Source organism: Sarcophilus harrisii, chromosome 2 (genome assembly GCF_902635505.1).
Source record: "Sarcophilus harrisii chromosome 2, mSarHar1.11, whole genome shotgun sequence".
In the NCBI taxonomy this organism is placed as follows: domain Eukaryota; kingdom Metazoa; phylum Chordata; class Mammalia; order Dasyuromorphia; family Dasyuridae; genus Sarcophilus; species Sarcophilus harrisii.
This window is the reverse complement of record NC_045427.1, coordinates 319,226,702-319,250,614: the sequence shown is the minus strand read 5'-3', so window position 1 is coordinate 319,250,614 and position 23,913 is coordinate 319,226,702. Positions and strand designations below refer to the sequence as shown.

At 32.4% G+C, this 23,913-nt stretch overlaps 1 protein-coding gene and 2 pseudogenes across 1 annotated transcript in view; all 3 read right to left on the bottom strand.

The window, feature by feature from the left end:
- Positions 1-23,913, bottom strand: part of SYT16 (synaptotagmin 16) — a 165,250-nt gene that overhangs the window by 42,113 nt on the left and 99,224 nt on the right. The window contains exon 3 of the mRNA XM_031952688.1: positions 13,078-13,290. Within this exon, the coding sequence (XP_031808548.1) occupies positions 13,078-13,290 (213 nt within the window). The remainder of the gene's footprint in view (positions 1-13,077; positions 13,291-23,913) is intronic.
- LOC111720571 lies at positions 18,577-19,058 on the bottom strand (annotated as a pseudogene).
- On the bottom strand, positions 23,075-23,429 carry LOC100933186 (annotated as a pseudogene).

The window sequence follows — 23,913 nt, the reverse complement described above, 5'->3', positions numbered from 1 at the left end:
CAAGTTTCAGCTAAAACCCCATCTTCTGCAAAAAGTCTTAACCAGGCCTCCTTAATCTTGGTGCCTTTTCTCTGAGACAACCCCCAATTTATTCTGTAAATATTTTGTATTTTACATGGTTGTATGCATATTCTCTTCTCCATTAGACTAAATTTTTTGAAAGCAAGAATTATCTTATTTTCAGGGGATTTTTTGTTTTCATTTTTTGCCTTCCTTTGTATTTTCAACACTTACCACAGTGCCTGGCACATAATAGATAATAAATTCTAGTTGGCTTACTATCCATTCTTTCAAATCCTATAAGCTTTCTGTTTCTGTTTCTGTCATTAAGCTTCTATTCTGTCACCATCAAAATATCTTTATAAATCTATGTCATTTAATTTTTCACTTAATTAATTTTTTCCTGTATTAGCTATATATTTTTAATTTGATCCATGTATTTTTATCTCTATCTTGTATTCCTGACATCAGAGAATGTTTAACACTTCTGTATTTTGCTCAACACCAAGAAACTGTCAAGCAGGAAATTTGTTTGTGCAGACAGATGTGTGACTTTTCATTCATATTCTAGGTAATTTCCTGGTGTGGAAATTCACTCCCTCTACTCAAACACATTGGTAACTGAATGAATGTTAGTGATTTGTTTGTAACTTGTAATTATAGAGAGTTGTCTGTATAACAGGAATGGTAAAAATGGCTTTTCCAAGGCCACACAACTAGTACATATCCGAGGCAAGACTTGGCCTTTGATATCTCTCACTACAATACTGGTCCTCTATCCACTATCCCACACTATCTCTCAATAACCACAATTTTCATGGGTTTTTATGTTTTTTCACATTAGGTGATTAGTTTGTTTCTTCTGTTGCCTTAGGTCAAACCTCTTAGATTCACATCCATAGCTTATTATGAGACTTTTTACAAATACATTTTATTCCACATAGTAAGATCATAACAGCCACGATAGATGATTTTTATTCTTATAAAAACAAGGAAAATAAAGTGGAGCCCATATGCAAAAATCCAAAATATTCAGGATGTCCTAAAAGTCTTAGTTTACTGTTAAGTAGAACTTAAAGCCTTAGTTAAGTAAAGTTAGTTAACCTTAAGACTGAGCTAAGATTTTTGGGACACCCTATATAACTGAATTCTTTTCTAAGTTTCTAATTATTAGATTCATTCCTTTTTCACATTAACTCTGAAATAGTCTTTTAAAACAGTAGGTTATCCATCAATGTATGAACTACACAGCAGGCTTTCAGAGAAAAATCTAACCAACCCAAAAAATTATTCCCAATCACTGTCTCCTGACTTTAATTCCTACAGTGATAATACCTAGATCAATAAGAGAGCAATTTTTAAAGCTACATTAAGCATTGAAAAGCAAATCATAACTGAGAAATTTATTAATATTTATTTAATTTATTAATTAAAATTAATTAAATTAAATTAAATTAAATTAAATTAAAAATTTATTAATATTACAAATCCCTTTCCTTGACATACAAGAGAGAAGCCTGCTAGGAAAGAGTATGACTAGTGTAGTATGTAAGGTAGTACAGAGAAGGAAGGAAGACAATTATAGAAAGCAATGTTGCCATCAGTTTAAATTAAAATATACCCTCTGGCCTTAAATATATGAAAAAGTAACTACCTGTTGGTAAAGATATTTGTTCTACATAAATAAAATCAGAAGTGGGGAGATAAGTAGGGTCATTTTATCATATATTAATAAACATAGAAATGTGCATGTACAATCCTTTTTTGTTATTTGTATATGGAAATAAATGTTTGTTAATATATGTCAAAAAAAGATATTTGTTCTATAGAATCATAGTAGGAAATGTAAAACTATTTTCATCATAAAAATCTAATAACATCATAAGTTTCAAAACATTTGATTTCTTTTAATATATGCTTATTGAATTTCACTGAACTGAGCCAAAATTGTCAATCAATTACCAAGAATTTATTAAGTGCCTACTGTATGCCAAGCATGATGCTAGCTTATAGACAAAAAAAAAAAAAAAAAAAAAAACAGTCCTTGCTCTCAAAAAGATTACATTCTATCAGGGTAAGTGGGGGGGAGGGGTAAATTTTATATATACATATATATGTGTGTATATTAATATATATAATACACATATGAGCACATAATATGTGTGTGCATGTGCACAATGTATCTTGTATATGTATGTGTGAATTATATATGTATAAAAAGTAAATAAAAACAAATTTAATCAGGTAATATAGCAGCTGAGGGAATCAGGAGAGAAAGCATGCAGAATGGATATTTGAGCAAATATCCTAAAAGACAGAAGTAAAAAATGAGAAGTGAGGCATGGAAAAGAGTCAGTGCTAAGTCCACAAGAATATATTTCATCCCACCACAGTTCTATTTGCTTTGCAAACAACCTTTACCTTACATAAAATGAAACATATCATTTATTTGAGTGTCATGTTTCAACAACATTCAGTCAATGAAATTTTCTTATGTATAAATATTTCAATACTTTGACAGAAGGATGAATGATCTCACCAATTGAGGTACTGATATTCCTCATTCTATAAGATTGCATTCCACCCACTTCTCATTCTATATAAATTTAGTCCATTTCCTCGCATAAATTCTTCACAGTGGTTCCATTCAATATGCTGATTCTTCTTCCAAATCCTTTCATAATATATGAATACCAGTAAAAGATGAAAACTGTCCATTAGTTATTCCACACTCATACTATGCAATCAGATCATGCTTATTTGCTTTCTTTCTAGCCATACATAATATCATAGGATCATAGATCTAAAGCTGAAAGATACCACAGAAGCCATTTAGTTTGTTCATCTCAGTTTACAGAAATAGTCACAGGTCTAGGGAGGTGAAATGACTTGTCTAAAATCATACAGACAGGAATCTTCAAAAGGAGAATTTAAACGCAGATCTTCTGACTTGGGAGCAAGGGCCTAATCCATCCTGTCTCTCTGATTATATAATTTATATAACTTGTCCAGAGTAATTCTTCATTGGTAATATGTGAAAGCCTATTCATACACCATGAATCCTTCCATTGTCTGTGGATGACCAACAAATTTCAATCTTTAGAAACTCAGGAAGATACAGAATCATCCAGGAAATACTAATGAGTATGTGTGAGAGAGAGAAAAAAGAGAGAAACCTGCTGAGAAAGAGCATGTGCAGTGCTCTTGTCATGTCAAATAGTAAGGAGGAGAAAGATTCCCATGCTGGACAAACATAGCAATCTGAACATTTATTTAAATTAAAATATGTACTCTGGCATTTTGCCTCAGAGGTTGGTCTCAGTCATTTGGAATTGACACATATATAGCGCTGTGTGTGTGTGTGTGCATCTATCCCTTTGTTTCAGGGAGAAATATGGAATCATTAGGAGCATTCTACGATTTTTCAAAGAAATACTGGCCTACTCTTCCTCTCTTGTTCAGTTATAGGCCCAGTTCATTATACACCCACAGAATTTGTCTTAGATATATACATACTAATAAACCAGCTCTATATGAAGAAACAATGCAAGAGAATAAACAGAGCACTGGTTCTAGGACCAGATATATAGTTTGGTTTTTTCTCTCTTGTTTTACTTCTTTGTGTAAGAATAAATGGAATCAGTAATTTTCCTTGGTTTTATGATGTCATCTTCTACTAAATGCTTAATATTCCCAGAACTCAGTTTCCTCAGCTGTAAATTGAAGAATTGGATTAGATGGCATCTAAGGGTTCTTCAAGTTCTAGATATAAAATCCCATGATCGAAATACACACCATACTCTCAAAAAGAAACATTTATTATCAATTTTATTTTTCCTATTTAGCTAGATGAAATTATTTTGAATGTATAGGCAAGGGTACAGTGTTCCAAAGTTTAATGCAGTTTACAACATCAGCCTTTATACCCCAATTTAACCACAAGTTCTGCAAATTTAACCATTTCATGTACCAACCCTAGAAGTCCTTGCTCTCCTAACTTGTCAATCTTGATTTCTAGGTCACCTTAACTATCTGATTTCACTTCTACTCCTGAGCTGCTGATCATTGCTCATGAAAGTTACAAAACCAAACTGATTTCCTCCAGCATAATTTTATAACATAAATTCCATTGAGTCTTTCTAGTCTATCCTCATAGACCCACTTTTTAATGTCTAATAGCTCCTGCTTCAAACTTGTTCCTCTCTTCTCTCAACATTGACCATATCCCTTACAATGAATGACTTAGTCTCCTACTTTATTACCAAGAAGATTGAAATCCTACAATGAACTTCTCAGGTCTCATTCATATATGTATGTATGTATGTATATCTTTCAAAAACATAGTCAACAATAGATTATCTATATTTTGCTTTAAAAAAGTTCCTACCACTTCTAAAGAACATACTTACTAGAAAATGTATCATTAAATCCAACCTAAATATGTTATTTTGTATTTCCCCCCATTGATCCTAGATCTATCTTTTGGAATAAAGCATAGCAAAGCTAATTGTCATAAGCATAAGCTCTTGAAATATTCCTGAGACAACTTTCAGCTAACCCCCCACCATGTCTTTCTTGTAACTAATCATTTTTCCTATGGCTCACAAAAGAAATCACTACTATTCACTAAGTCTCATTCTTTTATTTATACCCTGTAATTCATCCCCTTCCTTTCAGCACTCTTCTCTAATAGTTATCTTAAGCTTAAATTTACTAATGTAAAAACAGTTGTAGTAGTAACAACCATGGGCTCTACCTCACAGAGTTATTGTAGGAATAAAATGATATACGTGTAAAATACTTTGAATTTTATAGAATATAGAAGTAAATGGAATGCAGTCAACTCCAATTCAACAAAAGGTCCCTTCCAGTTCTAGATCCATGATCTTATAAATATAAAAATTGATTCCTCCCTGAAGGAACAAGTTCAAGAAACTTCACAATATTGAATGGAATGCTGCCAATTGAGAATTCATTGGTTAGCTCTATTGTTAAGTAACAGTCTATACTTACATTTTGAAAGATAAGATATATGAGTAAAGGGAAGAACAATAGAATGGTTAGTTCTGGGAAAGACAGTGGTACTGCTGTTTAGTCTGTATGTGTGTCTACTCTCGGTGATTGATACCAAACTCTGAGGCAAAAAGGCAAAAGGAAACATTTTTTAAAGGAAAGGATTTGGGTGATCTCATAATTTATTGTCTGGTATTCTAAATTGTAGGAATATAACTCTAAAAAGAAAAGGCTGATTTTCTTCAAAATCTACGAAGAGGCCATTCAGCAAAGTGGACTGTCTCTCACCCAATAGAGAAATTTTATCTTCTCAATCATTATTATAGTCCTTATCTGTCAGAAACCTCCAATTCTGTATTATGACAAGAGATAAATTTCTACAAATTCCTGGAAAAGTGAAAGTTAGAGCAATTGTCATAAAGCACAGAATATCAGGCATGTGTGTAAATTGGAAACTAAATACTTAGGCTTCTGGGAAAGGAAGCCATTAGCTCTAGAATTAAACCAGACACTCATAAGAAATCAACTGCTATTAACTTTCATTAGCAAACATTTGCCTCCTCAATGAAAAGTAAGGAAGGATATGATGCAACAACAGGAGAGGGAGAAATGGAGAAGAAAGGAGCAGAAATCAGAAAGTGACAAGTAGATATTAATTACACAACTATTGTTGGTTATTTGCATCTCTGAAGTCTAAGAAGGAATAGCTTTTCTTTAAAATTCTATTTTGTTTTAAACAATTGTTAATGCTATTTTAAATGTCTATATTCCAGATAGAACCGTGTGATAAGTTAATGTGTTTGATGGAAAAACATAAATTTTTTCTGTTCTGCTTTTGCTGTTCCATTTTCCTACATTGTCTTTAAAAATTAAATAAATTTGTTTCTTTTTATGTCATTGAAGAGATTTCTTTACATCTTCATTTTCATTCTTTGATGACGAAGAATCTGGATAACATGATAACAATTAAAAATGTAGGGGAAATGCTAGTATAACCTACACCATGTAGAAAAGAAGATGAGACCAGAAAGCATTTAAGAGATGCTACATTATGTTTTAAGTCTTCTCCCCGCTGTATTCTTTTTCTGAATACTATTTGTTGGCAACATGGGATAGGATGTTAATTATAATAGCAAGTTGTCTCCACCCATTTTCTTTGAAGTTCTCTTTTTTGAAAGTCATAACCCCATTTGCCACAAATTTGTTATATGTGTCTCAGAGGATGCCCTAAGCACATGGTTGGCAAAATTCCTTCTAATGTTCTACTCCATCACCTCATTAAAGTGTGGAGGTGGCCTAGCCATTTCCAATGTTTTATTGGAGAAATCTAAGTCCCATCAAGCTTTGCCAAGCTGGAAAGACTTTGATTATAGACCTGGTGATTGACAGCATGAACTCAACAAATAAGAGGAAAGAAACAACATTCACTCATTCATATAACTCTTCAAAGAAACTCCCTGAGAGAGCACGGGAGGTAGCTCATGCTGAGCAGACTGGAGGGGAATGGGGGGTGGTCTCACCCAGTGGAAAATTTGTGGGGAGAACTTTACCACAGTGTGAGCTACTTTGCTCTGGCAGAAAGCCAGTAGATCAGCAGAGAAGCTATAAACACAAAGGGTAAAGACTATAATCCCAAAGTGCTAGAGTGTCTCAGGACCTGGACACGCACCCAACACTCATAGTGACTCAGCACACTCTCAGAATGCAATCGCTGATTCCAGAGCAGCCATTGCTGTCCCATAGCTGTTTCACTGCTACTTCCTGTTGTCTGTAGAGGAAGTTTGGTAATACCAGACTGCTCCAAAAGCAGACCACCATTGGGTTTTTTTTGTTTGTTTCTTTTTTGTAAAAATGAGTAAAAAGTTAAAGTGAACTCTAACTATATATACCTTCTATACTGATAGAGAGCAGACTTCAAACCCTGAGAAGACTAAAAATTGTTTGTCTCTAGGTGAAGCCCCAAAGAGGGATACAATCTGGTCCCTACCACACAAGATACTCATAGAAGAAATTTAAAAGGCTCTTACAAGAGAGCTAGAAGAAAAATGAAGAAAGGAAAGGGAAACTTGGCAAGAGGGTCTGGATAAGTCATCCTACTCATTAAAAGATAGAGTGGATAAAGAAATCAACTTCCTGAAAAACAGAATTAGTGAACTGGAAAAAGAAAATAGCTCTCTAAAAAATAAAATTGGTGAAATGGAAAAAAATTCCATAGAACAAAATAGTTCATTTAAAAACTCAATTGGCCAATTACAAAAAGAAATAAAAAAAAGTAAATGAAAAAAGTTCATTAAAAATCAGAATTGAACAAATGGAAATGAATGACTTGAGGAGACACCAAGAATCAGTCAAGCAAACCCCCCACAAAAAAAAAGAAAAAGAAAAAATTGAAAAAAATGTTAAATACTTACTTGGAAAAACGACAGACCTGGAAAATAGATATAGGAGAGATAATCTGAGGATTATTGGAATTCCTAAAAATTATGATGAAAAAAAAGAGCCTAGACACTATTTTTAAGGAAATCATCAAAGAGAACTGCCCAGATGTAATAGAAACAGAGAGTAAAATAGGCATTGAAAGAAATTATTGATCACCTACTGAAAGAGATCCCAAAATCAAAACTCAAAGAAATATTGTAATAAATTCCAGAACTATCAGACCAAGGAAATAATACTATAAGCAGCTAGAAAAAAAACCCAAATGTAGAGGAGCCACAATAAGGATTATTCAGGATCTAGCAGTACATTAAAGGATTGAAGGGCCTGGAATCTGATATTCCAAAAGGCTAAGGAATTTGGTATGCAGCCAAGAACAACTTACCCAGCCAAAATGAGCATTTTTTCCAGGGAAAAAGATAGACATTCAATGAATTAGGTGAATTCCATCTATTTCTTATGAAAAAAAAAGGAATTAAACAAAAAGTTTGACCTCCAAATTTAGGACTCAAAAGAAATATAAAAAGGTAAAAAAAGAAATCTTGTGAACTATATTTCTGTTATAAGTATACAAAAAGAATACATATATAATTCAGTTTTACTGTTATAATATAAAAAAAGAAACTAGAGGTGGAAAGGAAATTGTGCTTTTCCTGAAAGTGGAAAAAGTGAAAAGTGGAGGTACTACATCTCACAAAGAGGCAAAGGAAACCTATTATATCTGAGGGAAAGAAGGGAGGGGGGTAAACATAGTGTCTATCTTACTCTCAACAGAATTGGCTTAAAGAGAAAAATATTAGACTTATTCAATTTACAGAGAAACTTCTCCCACCTCATTGAAAAGTGGGAGGGAAAAAGTGAAAAGGGAAGGAGTAAGCTAATAGAAGGGAATACAGAAATGGTAAGACACAGGGTTAAGAAAAGAGCAGGGACTCAAAGGTCGGGGGAGGGATCCTAAAGAGGGAGGGCTGAGTGAGGCAAGTTGTGCTCACAGGTTTAATACTGGGGAGGGGGGCAAGGGGAAAAGAAAAGATAAAAGCATAAGCTGGAGTTAACAAGATGGCAGGAAATACAGAATTTGTCATTTTAACCATAAATGTGAATGAGGTAAACTCCTCTATAAAGCAGAAGTGGTTAACAGACTGGATTAAAAGCCAGAATCCTAAAATATATTGTTTATAGGAAGCACATTTGAAGGAGAATGATATATACGGAGTAAAGGTAAAAAGGCTGGAGCAGAATCTACTATGCTTCAGGTGAAGTCAAAAAAGCAAGGGTAGCCATCCTGATCTCAGATCAAGCAAAAGCAAAATTTGATCTAATTAAAAGAGATAAGGGAGGGCACTGTATCTTGCTAAAGGGTAACATAGATAATGAAGCAATATCAATATTAAACATATATGCATCAAGTGGTGTAGCATCCAAATTCTTAAAGGAGAAGTGAAGAGAGCTGCAAGAAGAAATAGACAGCAAAACTATATTAGTGGGAGATCACAACCTTGCACTCTCAGAATTAGATAAATCAAACCACAAAATAAATAAGAAAGAAGTTAAAGAGGTAAAAAGATTACTAAAAAAGTTAGGTATGATAAATCCTTGGAGTAAACTAAATGAAGGTAGAAAGGAGTACACTTTTTTTGACATTTTTTGGAACCTATACAAAAATTGACCATATATTAGGACATAAAGACCTCAAATTCAAATGCAGAAAGGCAGAAATAGTAAATGCATCCTTTTCAGATCATGATACAATAAAAATTACATTCAATAGAAATCCAGGGGAAATAGCCAAAAAAAATTGGAAACAAAATAATCTCAGCCTAAAGAATGATTGGGTGAAACAGCAAATCATAGATACAATTAATAATTTCACCCAAGAAGATAACAATAATGAGACATCAAACCAAAATGTGTGAGACATAGCCAAAGCGATAAGAAGGGGAAATTTTATATCTCTAGAGACCTACTTCATAAAATAGAGAAAAAGAAAATCAATGAATTAGGCTTGCAACTAAAAAAGCTAGAAAAAGAACAAATTAAAAATCCCCAGTCAAACACTAAATTTGAAATTCTAAAATTAAAAGGAGAGATTAATAAAATTGAAAAAAAACTATTGAATTAATAAATAAAACTAAGAGTTGGTTCTATGAAAAAACCAACAAAATAGATAAACCCTTGGTAAATTTGATTAGAAAAAGGAAAGAGGAAAATAAAATTGTTAAGTCTTAAAAATGAAAAGGGAGAACTTGCCACTAATGAAGAAGAAATTAGAGCAATAATTAGGAGTTACTTTGCCCAACTTTATGCCAATAAAATCAATTACTTAAATGAAATGGATGAATACCTTCAAAAATATAGCTTGCTCAGATTAACAGACAAAGAAGTAAATTGGTTAAACAGTCCCGTTTTAGAAAAAGAAATAGAACAAGCTATTAATCAACTCCCTAAGAAAAAATATCTAGCCCTAGATGGATTTACATGTGAATTCTACCAAACAGTTAAAGAACAATTAACTCCAATGTTATATAAACTATTTGAAAAAATAGGAAATGAAGGAGTCCTACCAAATTCCTTTTATGATACAGACATGGTAACTGATATCAACTGATAGGTTGAAAACAGAGAAAGAAAATTATAGACCAATCTCCCTAATGAATATTGATGCAAAAATCTTAAATAAAATATTAGCAAAAAGATTAAAAACTCATCCCCAGGATAATACACTATGACCAAGTAGGATTTATACCAAAAATGGAGGGCTGGTTCAATATTAGGGAAACTATTAGCATAATTCATTATATCAATAACCAAATCAACAAAAAACATATGATCATCTCAATAGATGCAGAAAAAGCATTTGATAAAATACAACACCCATTCTTATTAAAAACACTTGATAATATAGGAATAAATCGACTCTTCCTTAAAATAGTCAGTAGCATCTATTTAAAACTGTCAATAAGCATCATATGTAATGGGGATAAACTGGAACCATTCCCAATAAGATCAGGAGTAAAATAAGGTTGTCCACTATCACCATTACTATTCAATATTGTATTAGAAATGCTAACTTCAGCAATGAGAGTTGAGAAAGGGATTAAAGGAATTAGAGTAGGTAATGAGGAAATCAAACTATCACTCTTTGCAGATGATATGATGGTATACTTAGAGAACCCCAGAGATTCTCCTAAAAAGCTATGAGAAATAATCCACAACTTTAGCAAAGTTACAGAATAAAAAATAAATCTACATAAATCCTCAGCATTTTTATACATCACCAACAAAATCCAGCAGCAAGAGATACAAAGAGAAATTCCATTTAAAATAACTGTCGATAGTATAAAATATTTGAGAATCTATCTACCAAAGGAAAGTCAGGAACTATATGAGCAAAACTACAAAACACTTTCCACACAAATAAAGTCAGATCTAAACAATTAGAAAAATATTAAGTGCTCTTGGATAGGCTAAGTGAATATAATAAAGATGACAATACTACCTAAACTAATCTTAATAACTAATGGACCCTCACTTAACAATGTACACCAAAATAAGATCAAAATTAGTTCATGATTTAGGCATAAAGAATGAGATTATAAATAAATTAAAAGAACATTGGCTAGTTTACCTCTCAGACTTGTGGAGGAGGAAGGAATTTGTGACCAAAGAAGAAGTAGAGATCATTATTGTTCACAAAATAGAAAATTTTGATTATATCAAGTTAAAAAGCTTTTGTACAAACAAAGCTAATGCAGACAAGATTAGAAAGGAAGCAATAAACTGGGAAAACATTTTTACAGCTAAAGGTTCTGATAAAGGCTCCATTTCCAATTGACTCTTTTGATTTTTTTCAATGTAAAACTAAGTACAAACTGAGGCAAAAACAAAATAGAAAAGGAAAGACAAACAAAATATTGGGCACAGTAACACATCCAGGAAGGTATCAAAATATGTAACAATAAATTTCCATTTCAAAAAAGCATATATAATAATAGCAGAGATTATATATTTATGACTGTCCCATTTTCCCATTTTTCTCTTTGCTTCCTTAAAGGTTATTACATATATGTGTATGTATATATGTTTGCATATATATTCATACCTACACACATACATATATCTGTATATACAATTATATATACCTACATACAAACATATATATACACACACATGTATATACTCAAATTTGCACATAGGTAAACTATGTGCATCTAAAAAATACTGATATAACTGACATATAATGCAGATTTCTCTCGAGTTAATCCTTAAATTTAACTTTGAGATTAATGATTACTAGTCCTCTTTTTTTCTAGTGAATTCTACTTCTGATCCTTGCTTATATTGTTTTCTTAAAATCAAAAAATCTCAGTGTTGAAAGAGAAATTAGAGGTCATAGAGTCCAATTCACCCTGCTATAAAATCTCCAGAAGAACACACAATTGTATTGTATTGGCAACTAGTTGCCAATCAGTCATGGAGTCAATCCCACGAGTGGCCCTTGCACTTTCAGCTTGGGTGAAATGGGGAGACCCAGTTTCAAAAAAAAAAAAAAAAAAAGACATTATTTAAGAAAGTTTGAACTCAATCAGAAAAAGGGAGACTTTTAAGAAAATTTGTAACTTTTTTTGGTCTAAGACATGTTAATAAACAAAAAACTCATTTAACACCAATATTATACTGATTCTATTTGACTATGAATCCTGAAGCACCACAATCCCTAATGAATCAAAATTTCAGATCACCCAAGGGGCAAAAGAAAGACATGTAGTTAACATGAATAGACTGAAACATATTACCAGCAATGTCTTACACACAAGGAATATATAGAATAAAATAAGCCACATAAGAGGTACATTTCAGGAAGAGAAGTAGTAGGAGAGGAAGAAATAATAGATAGTGAATTAGTATGTTGTTCTGTTATTTGTTAATATACCTAAAAGAAGGTATATTTGGTACCTGTGTTCACCCTATTGAAGGAAGAATATTAATGAGGTTCCATGGTAAAAATGTAAATCATTTGCACCATTAGAGGCAGGGTTCACATTGATTAGATCTCAGATCCTTTGAAGTGTGTTTTGGTGGTTATAGATTTCAAAGTCCTTCACAGCCACATGGCAGCTTCTGAAATAGGACTCCTGGAAGGAACTTAGTGAGGCCCCTCTAGCCTTCTTGTTATTATTCTCTCAATACTCACAAATATATAGTAAGTTAGTATTGTCTCATTAATCCTTTCTCTTTTATTTTGCTAATGAATGTTTAAAGGAATATATTTTTTTCTTCCAAGGACTGCTTAATTGTATGCAGAAATGTTGTTATGTTATTTTCTCATTATTTTTGTCATTCTTTTTAGTTTTATTGAACAGTTAAATTCATTTACTTTTAAAGTTATTAGGTCTATATTTTTCACAATTTGTTTATAATATTAGTTTTTTCTCCAAATATGGATTTTCTCTCTTCTTTTACAACAGCGTATCTCTTCTTTTTCTCTCTCTTCCTCTGTAACTCTGTTTCTTTAGTTATTTTAATGCCAACCTATTTTAAAGCAACTTTATGACTAGTATTGTCTCAGAAATTAATGTTAGGCCATTCTTTGCTATAAACAAATATAAAGAGTAAATGCAAAAATACCTTCACATTCAGATGCTTCTGTACTATTCTCTTCATGACCAGACAGTAAGTGATTAAATTTTGTCTTTCTCTCTGAACTTGCTTGCATTCCTTTTTCAGGTACTCCTGAGTGGAAGCTTTGTGAGCGGGATACAGAGATCTCAAATTGCTTGATCATCTCTTCATCACTGTCAGAAGATGTGGATAGTTCTTCATCTTCTCCATAACTGTTAACTGGAAGAAAAGATGGAAGGAAGAAAAAATGTGAGAACCAATAGCTAAGTATTACAGACAATCCCTTTATATATATGGATCATTAATCTGATTTGGGAAATTAGTAGAAGTTTTGAATGCACAGATGTTGTATTTGAATGGAATTAGTTTCAACTTTAAAAGCTTCATCTCATACTATTCCTTTTCATGAACTCCAGAAAAATCAAGGTTGGGATCAGTGGGGTATAGATTTAGAACTGCAAGGGTACTTGGAGGTCATCTCTTCATTTTATAGATTAGGAACCCAGAGAGGTAAAATTATTTTCCCAAGGCTATACAGGTAGTAATAAGCAAAGCTATAATTTAAAACCAGATCTGTCACAAATCCAATGCTCTTTCCTTATCATTCCCTCCTTTCTTCTCTCCCTGAAGTTCATTTGCTCCTTTCTTTACATGCTGAATTCCCTACTTCCCCATTTTTGTCTGTTAAAATCCTACCCATTCTTTGCAATCCAATTCAACTACAACCTTCTCTATGAAGCCTTCTTAAATGTTCCCATTTGAAAGTTCTCTCTGCCTTTCCCACAGTACACTTTCCTGCCCTTCCCATTACATAAATGGGTTGTGTATTTGTTGTATATTATATATATATATATATATATATATATATATATATACATACACATACATAAATATGCATGTGTATATTATTAGAGGTCCTAGACAATGCATTTTTTTCAACAACACAAAATATTTTGCACTTTTCATATGTATTAATCTATCAAGGACCTGTGATCTAATTTATAAAGAAATCCTTCTACTGGAGAAGATTTTATCTTGTCTTTCATTTAATAGATAAGTCTTAGAAAGAGACAAGAAGAAACTTGTTATATAGGCTACAGATTTAAGAAGATTTAAATTAAAGTCTTCCTAATTTCAAACCCAGTATACACAATGTCTCTCTTGGACATAATAGATGTTTAATAGTATTTATTATTCATATTATTCATTTATTATTATATTATTATTATAGTATTCAGTAACTATTTTACTGAATTCACTATTTTTCTATTTCCCCATTACCTAACCCACTATTTTAACTTTAGTAAAAAATAAAAGTCAGTGGTTGTTCAATCAACTTGGCTGAATTTCTTTTTTTCATGTATTTGCAAAAACATGAATTTAAGTTTAAAAAACTTTGAATTCTTGAATTAAATCACACATACATGATTAGTAGATTGCTTGAAAAAGAAAGACCTGAGTTCAAATTCAGTCTCAAATACTTAGTACCTATGCAATGCTAGGAAAGTCACTTCACTTCAATTTACCTCATTTTCCTTACCTTGAAATATGAGAATAATAATAGCATCCACCTCATAGGAGAACAATTTATTAAATAATAATAAAACTTTAAAAAATAACTTTTTTTTTTGAAAGATTTAAGAACTCTGATCAATATAATGACCAAGTATGATTCCAGAGGATTGATAATATATGATAACTTCCTCTTAATAGAGGGTCAATGAGCTTAGCTTGGAGAATGAAATATATCTTTTATAAATAGTTAATTCAAGAATATTTTTTCTTGGTTATGAACATTTGGTGCAATGAAATTTTTTTTCTTTTTTCCCCTGGAGAGGGGTAAGATAAAAAGAAAATTGAATTGTTCATTTAAAAAACAAATTTGATTTTGTAAAAGAAAAATAAACTTTGTCCACTTGCGAAAATATAAAAGACAGAGATGGAGGGGACTTCTGGAGTTATCAAGTCATATCTTATTTTAAAGATGAAGAGATTGAGTTCCAAAGAGATTAAATGGTATCCCTGGGGTTACATTGGTATATTACAGCAGTAAGAAAAAATTTTAAAGACAAATAAATCATTACACTTACAAAAAAATTAAATAAAAGACAGAGCTGGAAAAGACTTCTGGAGTCATCAGGTCATACATTTATTTTATAGATGAAGAAACTGAAGTTTCATGGAGACTATATGTCATACCCATGATTACATAGCACATGAGATAACAATAGCAAATTCTTATATCCAGCAATATAGACTGTATTTTATTTTTAGTAGCACCAGTAATAGTAGTAGTAGTAGTAGTAGCAGCAGCAGCAGCAGTAGCTATCATTGTCATAGTCATAGTCATAGTAGTAGTAAAAGCTAACATTTATATAGTATTTATTAAATGCCAGGCACTGTGCAAAGCATTTTGTAATTATTATTTCATTTGATCTTCACAATAACTTTAAGAGTTAGATGCTATTAATAACCTAATTAAAGCACTGAGGGAAAAGAGGCAAATAATGCCCAATAGCTAGTAAGTGTCTGAAGCTAGATTTGAATTTAGGTCTTCCTGCCTCTAGGCTGGGGGTTCTATCCACTGTCCCAAGTATAATATAAAATAACCATAATCTTTTTATACAGTCACCCTCAGTCTGGCTATTCTATCCCTTCCTCAACCTGAAGCATTTAAATGGTCATAAAAGTCCTTGTGCACCACTGACTTTTCTCTAACTATTCATCTTTCTAAAGGAAGACAACACTTCTTCCCCTTGCACACCATAAATCTGCTTTCCTGGCATAGTTTCACTAGTTTCTTTATTTTTAGAGGACTAAAGAAGTCAGCATCTTCTTATTTTAATCAAATAATCACATTCTCTCTCACAATACACATGCCACTCCTTACAATTGAATGAAATAAATGATAGAATGTGGCTAATCAAAAAAAAAAAAGAGTAAATATTGTATGTACATACAACATTGGCAGTTTTACCACACACTTTGGAAAATGCATAAAAAGATTAACTACTAATTAGAAGCTTTTGAGCTTTTAAAAAGCCTCACATAAAAGGTCACACCCATTTTTCCTTCAGAAGTCTTCAGTTCAATATTTAAGGACTACTCCATTTCCTAAAAAATCTGGAATTATGTCTTTAAGAAAGAGTATTATGTAAACTGCACTAATATATAAACAACTGCAGTCCCTTCCCTTTATCTTTCCAGACTTACTTGTTAATCCAAATAAATTTCTAAGTAGTGGAATTTCAGATCACCAAAAAGAAAAATACTATGTGGTACATAACAGAGTAGCTGGGCCCAAATCAGATTAAAATGTATTTAGAAAATGTTTTATCAAATAAATATAAGAGATGTTATGTATTGTCAATTTACGGCTTTCCAAATCAATATACAGCCCTCAGAGATCTCTATTTGAATTTTACATCACTCCTATATGGGATTGAAAGTCATCATCAGAATCCCAAAGACTTAGTTCAATCTCTGGCTTGACACATATAAGCATCTGATCTTAGATAAGTCATTTGAACTCTTGGAATCAAAAACGGCTCTCTACAACTATAGGGTAAACTAGTCAATATGTCAAAGGAATGAGTCTTCATGTGACAGACTAAGTCAAAGCTCTTACTCAAATTCCAGTACATTCTTTCTGCAGAATACCTCTTATCTTCCAATAAGTAATCTTGTTGCCAAATTTAAAATAAAAATGATGATGACAATGATGATGATGATGATGATATGAGTGGAACTAGCATAATATCTTAATATCAGACTGTCTTCTTTTTCTAAGTCCTCACAAAGTACACTTCTAATAATTCTAGATTTTTTCTAGGAATCCAAGTCAAGTTCACCAACCTATACTCTTAATAATTTATCTTCTCTCTCTTTTTTTTCAAAATCATGACAATATTTGTCTGTTTCCAACCTTGAGGATTTTCTTTAAAATTTTTCAAATGTCAAAATTAGCCTTATTATTATACCTGTTATTAAATATGCTGAGAAAAACTCATTACATTTCATTAATTACAACACTAAACTACTCACAATGCTTAGTCTTTAAAGTCTTTTAAGTTACATAAGATATTTTCCAGTTCAGGTACCATGAAAATTTAATGTCCTTAACTTAAAGATATTAAGAGAATATTACTCATCAAACTTGGAAAGTATGAATAGCAACAAGATGCAAATGGGGCTTCCTGGTAAATGAGTCACAAGAATAACCCTAGGCATTGTTAAGTGCTTCCCTAACCAAATACATATATTTTGTTTAGTGATAATATATATATAAAGTTCCCATAGTCAGAGCCATAACTAGCAATTTAGTGCCCAGGACAAACAACACAAAATGTATTGAAAAAAAGCAGAATGAAACATACTCTCATATCACTTTCATAATTTATGAGGTAGTCAGTCAGTAATGCACTAGACATGGAATCAGGACTTCAAATTCTGCTTCATGTGACCCTGGGCAGTTACTTCTGTTTTCCCATTTGCAAAATGGGAATAATAATTGCACCTATATTCCATGGTTGCAAAGAGGTAAAATAGAGAGAATATTTGCAAAGCATCTTTCACTTTAAAAAGTACTATACAAACACTAGTTAATTATGCTGTGAAGATAATATAAGGGTCAATTGAAATAAATTCAGTTAAACCTAAAAACCATTACATTGAATTCTCAATCCCTATATTTATGCCCACCTGCATTTTTGATTTCCTTCACAAGCTAATTGTACAATATTTCAGAGTCTGCTTCTTTTTATACAGCAAAATAATGTTTTGGTCATGTATACTTATTGTGTATCTAATTTATATTTTAATGTATTTAACATCTACTGGTCATCCTGCCATCTAGGGGAGGGGGTGAGGGGTAAGAGGTGAAAAATTGGAACAAGAGGTTTGGCGATTGTTAACGCTGTAAAGTTATCCATGCATATAACCTGTAAATAAAAGGCTATTAAATTAAAGAAATAAATAAATAAATTCAGTTAAACAATCAGGAAAGCTCAGACTCTACTCTCCACTTGGAAAAGAATCCAGCACTAACTTTATTGGAATGAGATAGAGACACTAAAAAACTATAAGGTTTTTTCTCTTCACTGCTGGAGAGACCATCTTGAGAGGAAGTACAACAGGAATGGACTGGAAACCACTCACCTGGAGCTCAATCCCTGAGGCAGGGGAAGGACCTAGTAATGCCTAATTCTATAAATTATTCTTATTATTAGGTGATAAACTAAGCATTACCAATGTAGCAATTTTTAAAGTCCTCTTTAAAAAAAAAGAAAGAAAAGAAAAACTAAACTTTTTTCACAATGGAAAAGCAATACTTAAGGAGGTGAGAGAATAAATCAGATTCCCATCCCAGCCTCTTTTCTTGAAGGCTGAATATAGGCAAACTGATGCTCTGAAGAGAACGATATCTGAGCAGTGCACTCAGTGACATCTCTGGTCTGGACTCCTTCTCCATCTTTGGTTATCTCTCCTTTTGTCTTTGGATGGTGCTCAAACAAAACACCAGTCCACATTTATTGATTGTCCCATTATATCCTGATCATTGAGTTCCTCCATGGCAACATGAATCTCCTTATATGTTTTATATTCAACTAGTGTATACCCTTTGAATACCCTGTGCCTTGGTCCAGGTTGAGATGAATATTCTTGATTTCCCCATGTTCCACAACTTGTCATGTATGTTTTCTGTCTTCTTTGGTGATCTCCTCATGGATGCCATTCACAAAGAGAAGGCAGTCTTCAACAGATTGGGCACTTCAACAGCTGGGACTCAGGCTTATCTCCATCCTGCTCCACACTGTTAGAGCACTCCTACATTCAGGCTGGGACCCCTCCTCTCAGCCAAAGCCACTATCCCTTGTATTACTTGGCCTTCTTTTTCAATTTGTAAACACTCTCATTCCCATCACAAAATCTTCCTCTTGGCCTCATGAAGGTCCAGCACATCTGCCATTTTCAGCAGTTTTGAGCTCTTCCAAAAAGTCTAATAAAAGCATCATCCCAAACTTGTTACTCTCTAAGTGAATATGCCCTGGAACAAAGCTGCAATTGCTCCCACCGCAGCACTGTCCATGGTGCCGTCAAATCTCCACTGTAGAAAAATGCTTACTTAATTATAGAATTATTTAATATTAGACTAGAAAGAACCTCAAATCTAATATCCTTACTTTATAAATAAACAGGGAAGGAAAGGCTAAGGTAAATTAAGTGATGTATTAAAAGTCATCCTGAAAATTAATGGCAGACATGGAGTTCTTAGCTTTCTTTTTTTGGTAATGGACTCTTTGGCAATTTATTAAAACTTATAGACTACTGCTCACAATAATGTTTTTAAATTAAAAATATAGGATTACATTGGAAACAAATTTTATTGAAATGCATTTGCTAAAATTAGTCTCAATTAAGAATCCATGGATTAAGACAAGTCCCTTGGTTTCCAATCTATTACACCTTTCTCTATTTGGAGCCAGTAGACCCAAGCATGAATCTTAGCCTGTTTTTTTTTTTTTATTAGTTATATGATCTTGGGTAAATCACTTACCCTCTCTGTCCTTCAGGAAGGTAGAGAATCTGAAACTTAAAGTTTTTATTGTTATTACATTAGTAATAGCTTTTTGTTTTCAAAGTACATGTTTTTGTTTTTTTGTTTTTGTTTTTGTTTTCACCCTTGCAAAACCTTGTGTTCAAATTTTTTCTCCCTTCTTTCCTCCAATCCTTCCCCTAGATAACAAGTGATCAAATATATGTTAAACATGTGCAGTTCTTCTATACATATTTCCACAATTATCATGTTGCATATGAAAAATCAGATCAAAAAAGGGAAGAAATGAGAAATAAAACAAAAAGCAAGCAAACAACAAAAAAGTTGAAAATACTATGTTGTGATCTACATTCAACCTCCATTGTCCTATTTCTGAATGTGGATGGCTCTCCCCATCACAAGTCTATTGGAATTGGCCTGACTCATTTCACTGTTGAAGAGTCATCTCCATCAGAATTGATGACTGAATATTCTTTTTGTTGCTGTATACAATGTTCTCTTGGTTCCACTCAAATCACTTAGCATCAATGCATACAAGTCTCTTCGGGCATTTCTGAAATCATCCTGTTGATCATTTCTTATAGAACAATAATATTCCATAACATTTATAACCATAAGTTACTCAACTATTCTCCAATTGATGGGCATCCATTCAGTTCCTTGACCCTACAAAAAGGGCTGCTACAAACATTTTTGCCCATGTGGGTCCTTTTCCCTTTTATATGATCTCTTTGGGATACAGACCCAAAACACACACTATTGAATGAGAACACATATACACAGTTTGATAGCTCTTTGCTTGGATAAATTCACAACTCCACCAACAATGTATTAATGTCCCAGTTTTCCCACATCCTTCCAACATTTATCATTATATTTGGAACTCAAAGTTTTAAAAACAAATGCAAAAAAAAAGTTTTACATGTAACTGGTGAAAATAAAAACATTAATTTTTTAATTTAAAAAATAAAATAAAAACATGGCTAGATTTGCATGAAATAATGAAGAGCAATGTCAAGAAACAAGACATTGTATACAGTAACATCATTGTTTTAAGAACAACTTTGAGTGACTAAGTCATTTTGACTAATATATATACACATATGTGCTTTTAATGATAAGCATCTTTAGAGTGGGAGTGAGAGAAGAGAAAAAGGAAAAACAAAAAGATATGTAATATCTTTATTATACATTTTTAAAAACGTTATATATTTAAAATACCAAGTTGTATACAATAAACTTGCAGTTTCATATACAGTCATCATTTTTTCTATTCTAAAATGCTATGGAAATGCTTATTTTATTTCTTAAGTTCAGAATAAGAGAATTTTTAAAAAGACATGCAAATTGTGAGCATTGCTATAAAAAAGGAAGACTTGAACAAATACTACCCCATAATTCACTACTTTGGTAATATCTTTTTGAATCTGGTTTTGTAGACTTCTGGGAAAAGAAACTTAGAAAACAAGAACCTATCTTTTTATGATATGCCAGTGGTACAATTCACAGGAGCAAATTTTGTCTGATATTTACATGCCAAGATCCTTTTCTTTTCCATTAGCTCTCTGAAATAATGGGACAGCAGGAAAATGGCCCTTGAAAGCATGAGATGGTACCAGCCCCGACCTACTTTTTGTAGGTCAGTTTAAGGAAGTTAAAGGAAGAATGTATAGAAAGAGAAGTCTGATCCCCCCCAATTGTAAGCCATACCATCAATGTTCATTTATATTGTTAATTTTCCAGTCACTTTTCCTTCCACTCTTTATTTTATCATGTGTAATTATAACAAAGAATATTGGATAATTGACAAATCCTTTTCTATTATGATTAATATTTGTCCAAGTATACATTTGGGGAATGGCTTGGGATGCTTTACAGCAGGGGCTTTTAACCTTTGTTTTTGTGTTATTGACCCTTTTTCAGTCTGGTAAAACATAGAAACTATACCATTATAATGTTTTTGAATGTACACAATAAAATACGTAAGATTATAAAGGAAATCAATATATAGAAATCCATATTAAAATATTTTAAACAGTTATTTGAATCCCAGGTTAAGAACTTCTTCCCAAAATAAGACACACATTCAAACTTTAGCATAGGCTAAATCTTTTGGCATAGGAAAAATCCTTTAGCATTGGAAAAATCACCTTGGATTTTTCAGAATGCAAGCAAAACATACTGTGATCATATTCTTTTCTAGGAAAGCACAAGTTTTCAATAAGCCAGAAAATTTAAACAAAAAGCCTCACTTTAAATACATATTGCTAGATCAGATAAAGAAGACTCTTGAGGCACATGTAAGCAGAATCCCTACAAGATCAGTCTTCCATGGGGTGTTCATATACCAGAGAACTGGAGCTGTGCTCATATTGGTGTGATACCCATGCAATTGTCACTTATGAGATACTAGTCCTTTAATCTCCTGACATGTATATTAATAAAAGTTGGTCTCATCATTCATAGGCACAAACCATTTTAAAATATATTTTATATTTATGGAAGAACATGTTAAATTTCCTTAATATTAATTTCAAACATAATGAACTGACCATTTAAATTTCTCTGACATCAACTGAAAAAAAAACTAGTGGGTTTTTTACCTGCTTAGGGGTCTTAATTTATTTTTACATAGGTATATTAGCCTCTATTTTAAAAATCTCTCCCTCTATCCTAAGTACAAATGCTTAGACTGTGCTTCAATGCGTGTGTGTGTGCACGTGTGCGCATTCATGTGCCTATATATACTGTTGGCTTTTACTACTCAATTGCTCCAATGTGAGATTAAAAAATACTCTCTAGCTGTTGGTATAGTCTCAAGTTCACTAACACCACAGGGAACTTTTGGTAAGTAAATAACCAAAATAAAAGACAGATTGAAAGTTCCCCTAAAAACCATCAGGCAGCAAACAACATTAAAAAAGCAATAGAAGCAACAACAAAGTTACTTTGATATGTGAGGATCAAAATAATAAAATCTCTGATAAGATTCTTCAAGTGAATTATAAAAGTATGAAATGATATCTATCTTCAATGTAAATAAAATGACCAATTTAAACCTCTGGTCCTTGGCATGTTGAAAAATCTTTTAGTCTTGGCATGTCAAAAAAAATACTTCTTAGTAGCTAGTTGGTCATTCAGTCAATAAGTATTTAAATATCATTTACTTAATCACTTAATTGTATGTGCCAGATATGATGCTAAGCACTGGGGGGAGAGCAAAAATATAGTTCAAGAGGACCACATTCTAAAGGGGAAAGTTGCATGTATATTAACTAAGTAGAAAGTAAGTGGAAAGTAATCTTAGAGGGGAATGCACTAGTAGATGGGAAGACAAAGAAAAGCCTTTCACAGAAAGTAGGATTTAAGCTGATTCTTGAAAAAATAAAGAAATAGAAGCATATCTTCACTATTGGTAACTATTTTCAAACTAGTAATATTTTCCTACTAATATGGAATTTAGTCTTTATATTAATAACATATGTCTGGAATCTGCTGAAGTCTCATTTTAACCAAGGGAGATTGTTTCTTCCTTTCAATGGATCTCTGATCTGTTGCTTCTTGAGCACATTGTATTCACTGTATAATTTCAAAGTAATGTAATATTGCCAAGATATGTTGAGGCATAAAGATATATCCAGTATATAATGCCATCCCAACAATGGAAATCAACATGGAATTGAAGACAGTCCTCTCCCAGGGTTCCAACATGTAGAGAGCGGTAACGAGTAGATACAAGTAGATACTGATAATAGAACCAAGACATATGTTGCCAAGCCCGTCCCAGTGTCATGCCAGCCATTAGAACTTCCACAGAGAAAGCCAAACTAAAGTAATTTTTAAAAAGCATGGACATAATTTTAGTTATAATCGCACCAATAGGACATCCAAGTTTCAAACATCATGTAAAACTGTAAAGGCATGTCTGGTTTTTTTATGCTAATACTTTACCATTGAGGTAGTATTCTTGCCAGTCATGAAACACTACATTTGCAGAGTTAAAAGTGAATGTTCCTGGGGCAGCTAGGTGACACAATGAATAGAGCACCAACTCTGAAGTCAGGAGGACCTGAGTTCAAATTTGACCTCAGACACTTAACATTTTCTAGCTGTGTGACCCTGGGCAAGTCACTTAATCCAAATTGCCTCAGCAAAAAAAAAAAAAAAAAAAAAAAAAAAAAAAAAAAAAAAAAAAAGAATGTTCCTCAGAGAGTAATGTAGAAGGATATAGTAGGTTAAAACAAGCTCATTACATTTTAAACAACTATGAAGAAAGCCTAGATAAT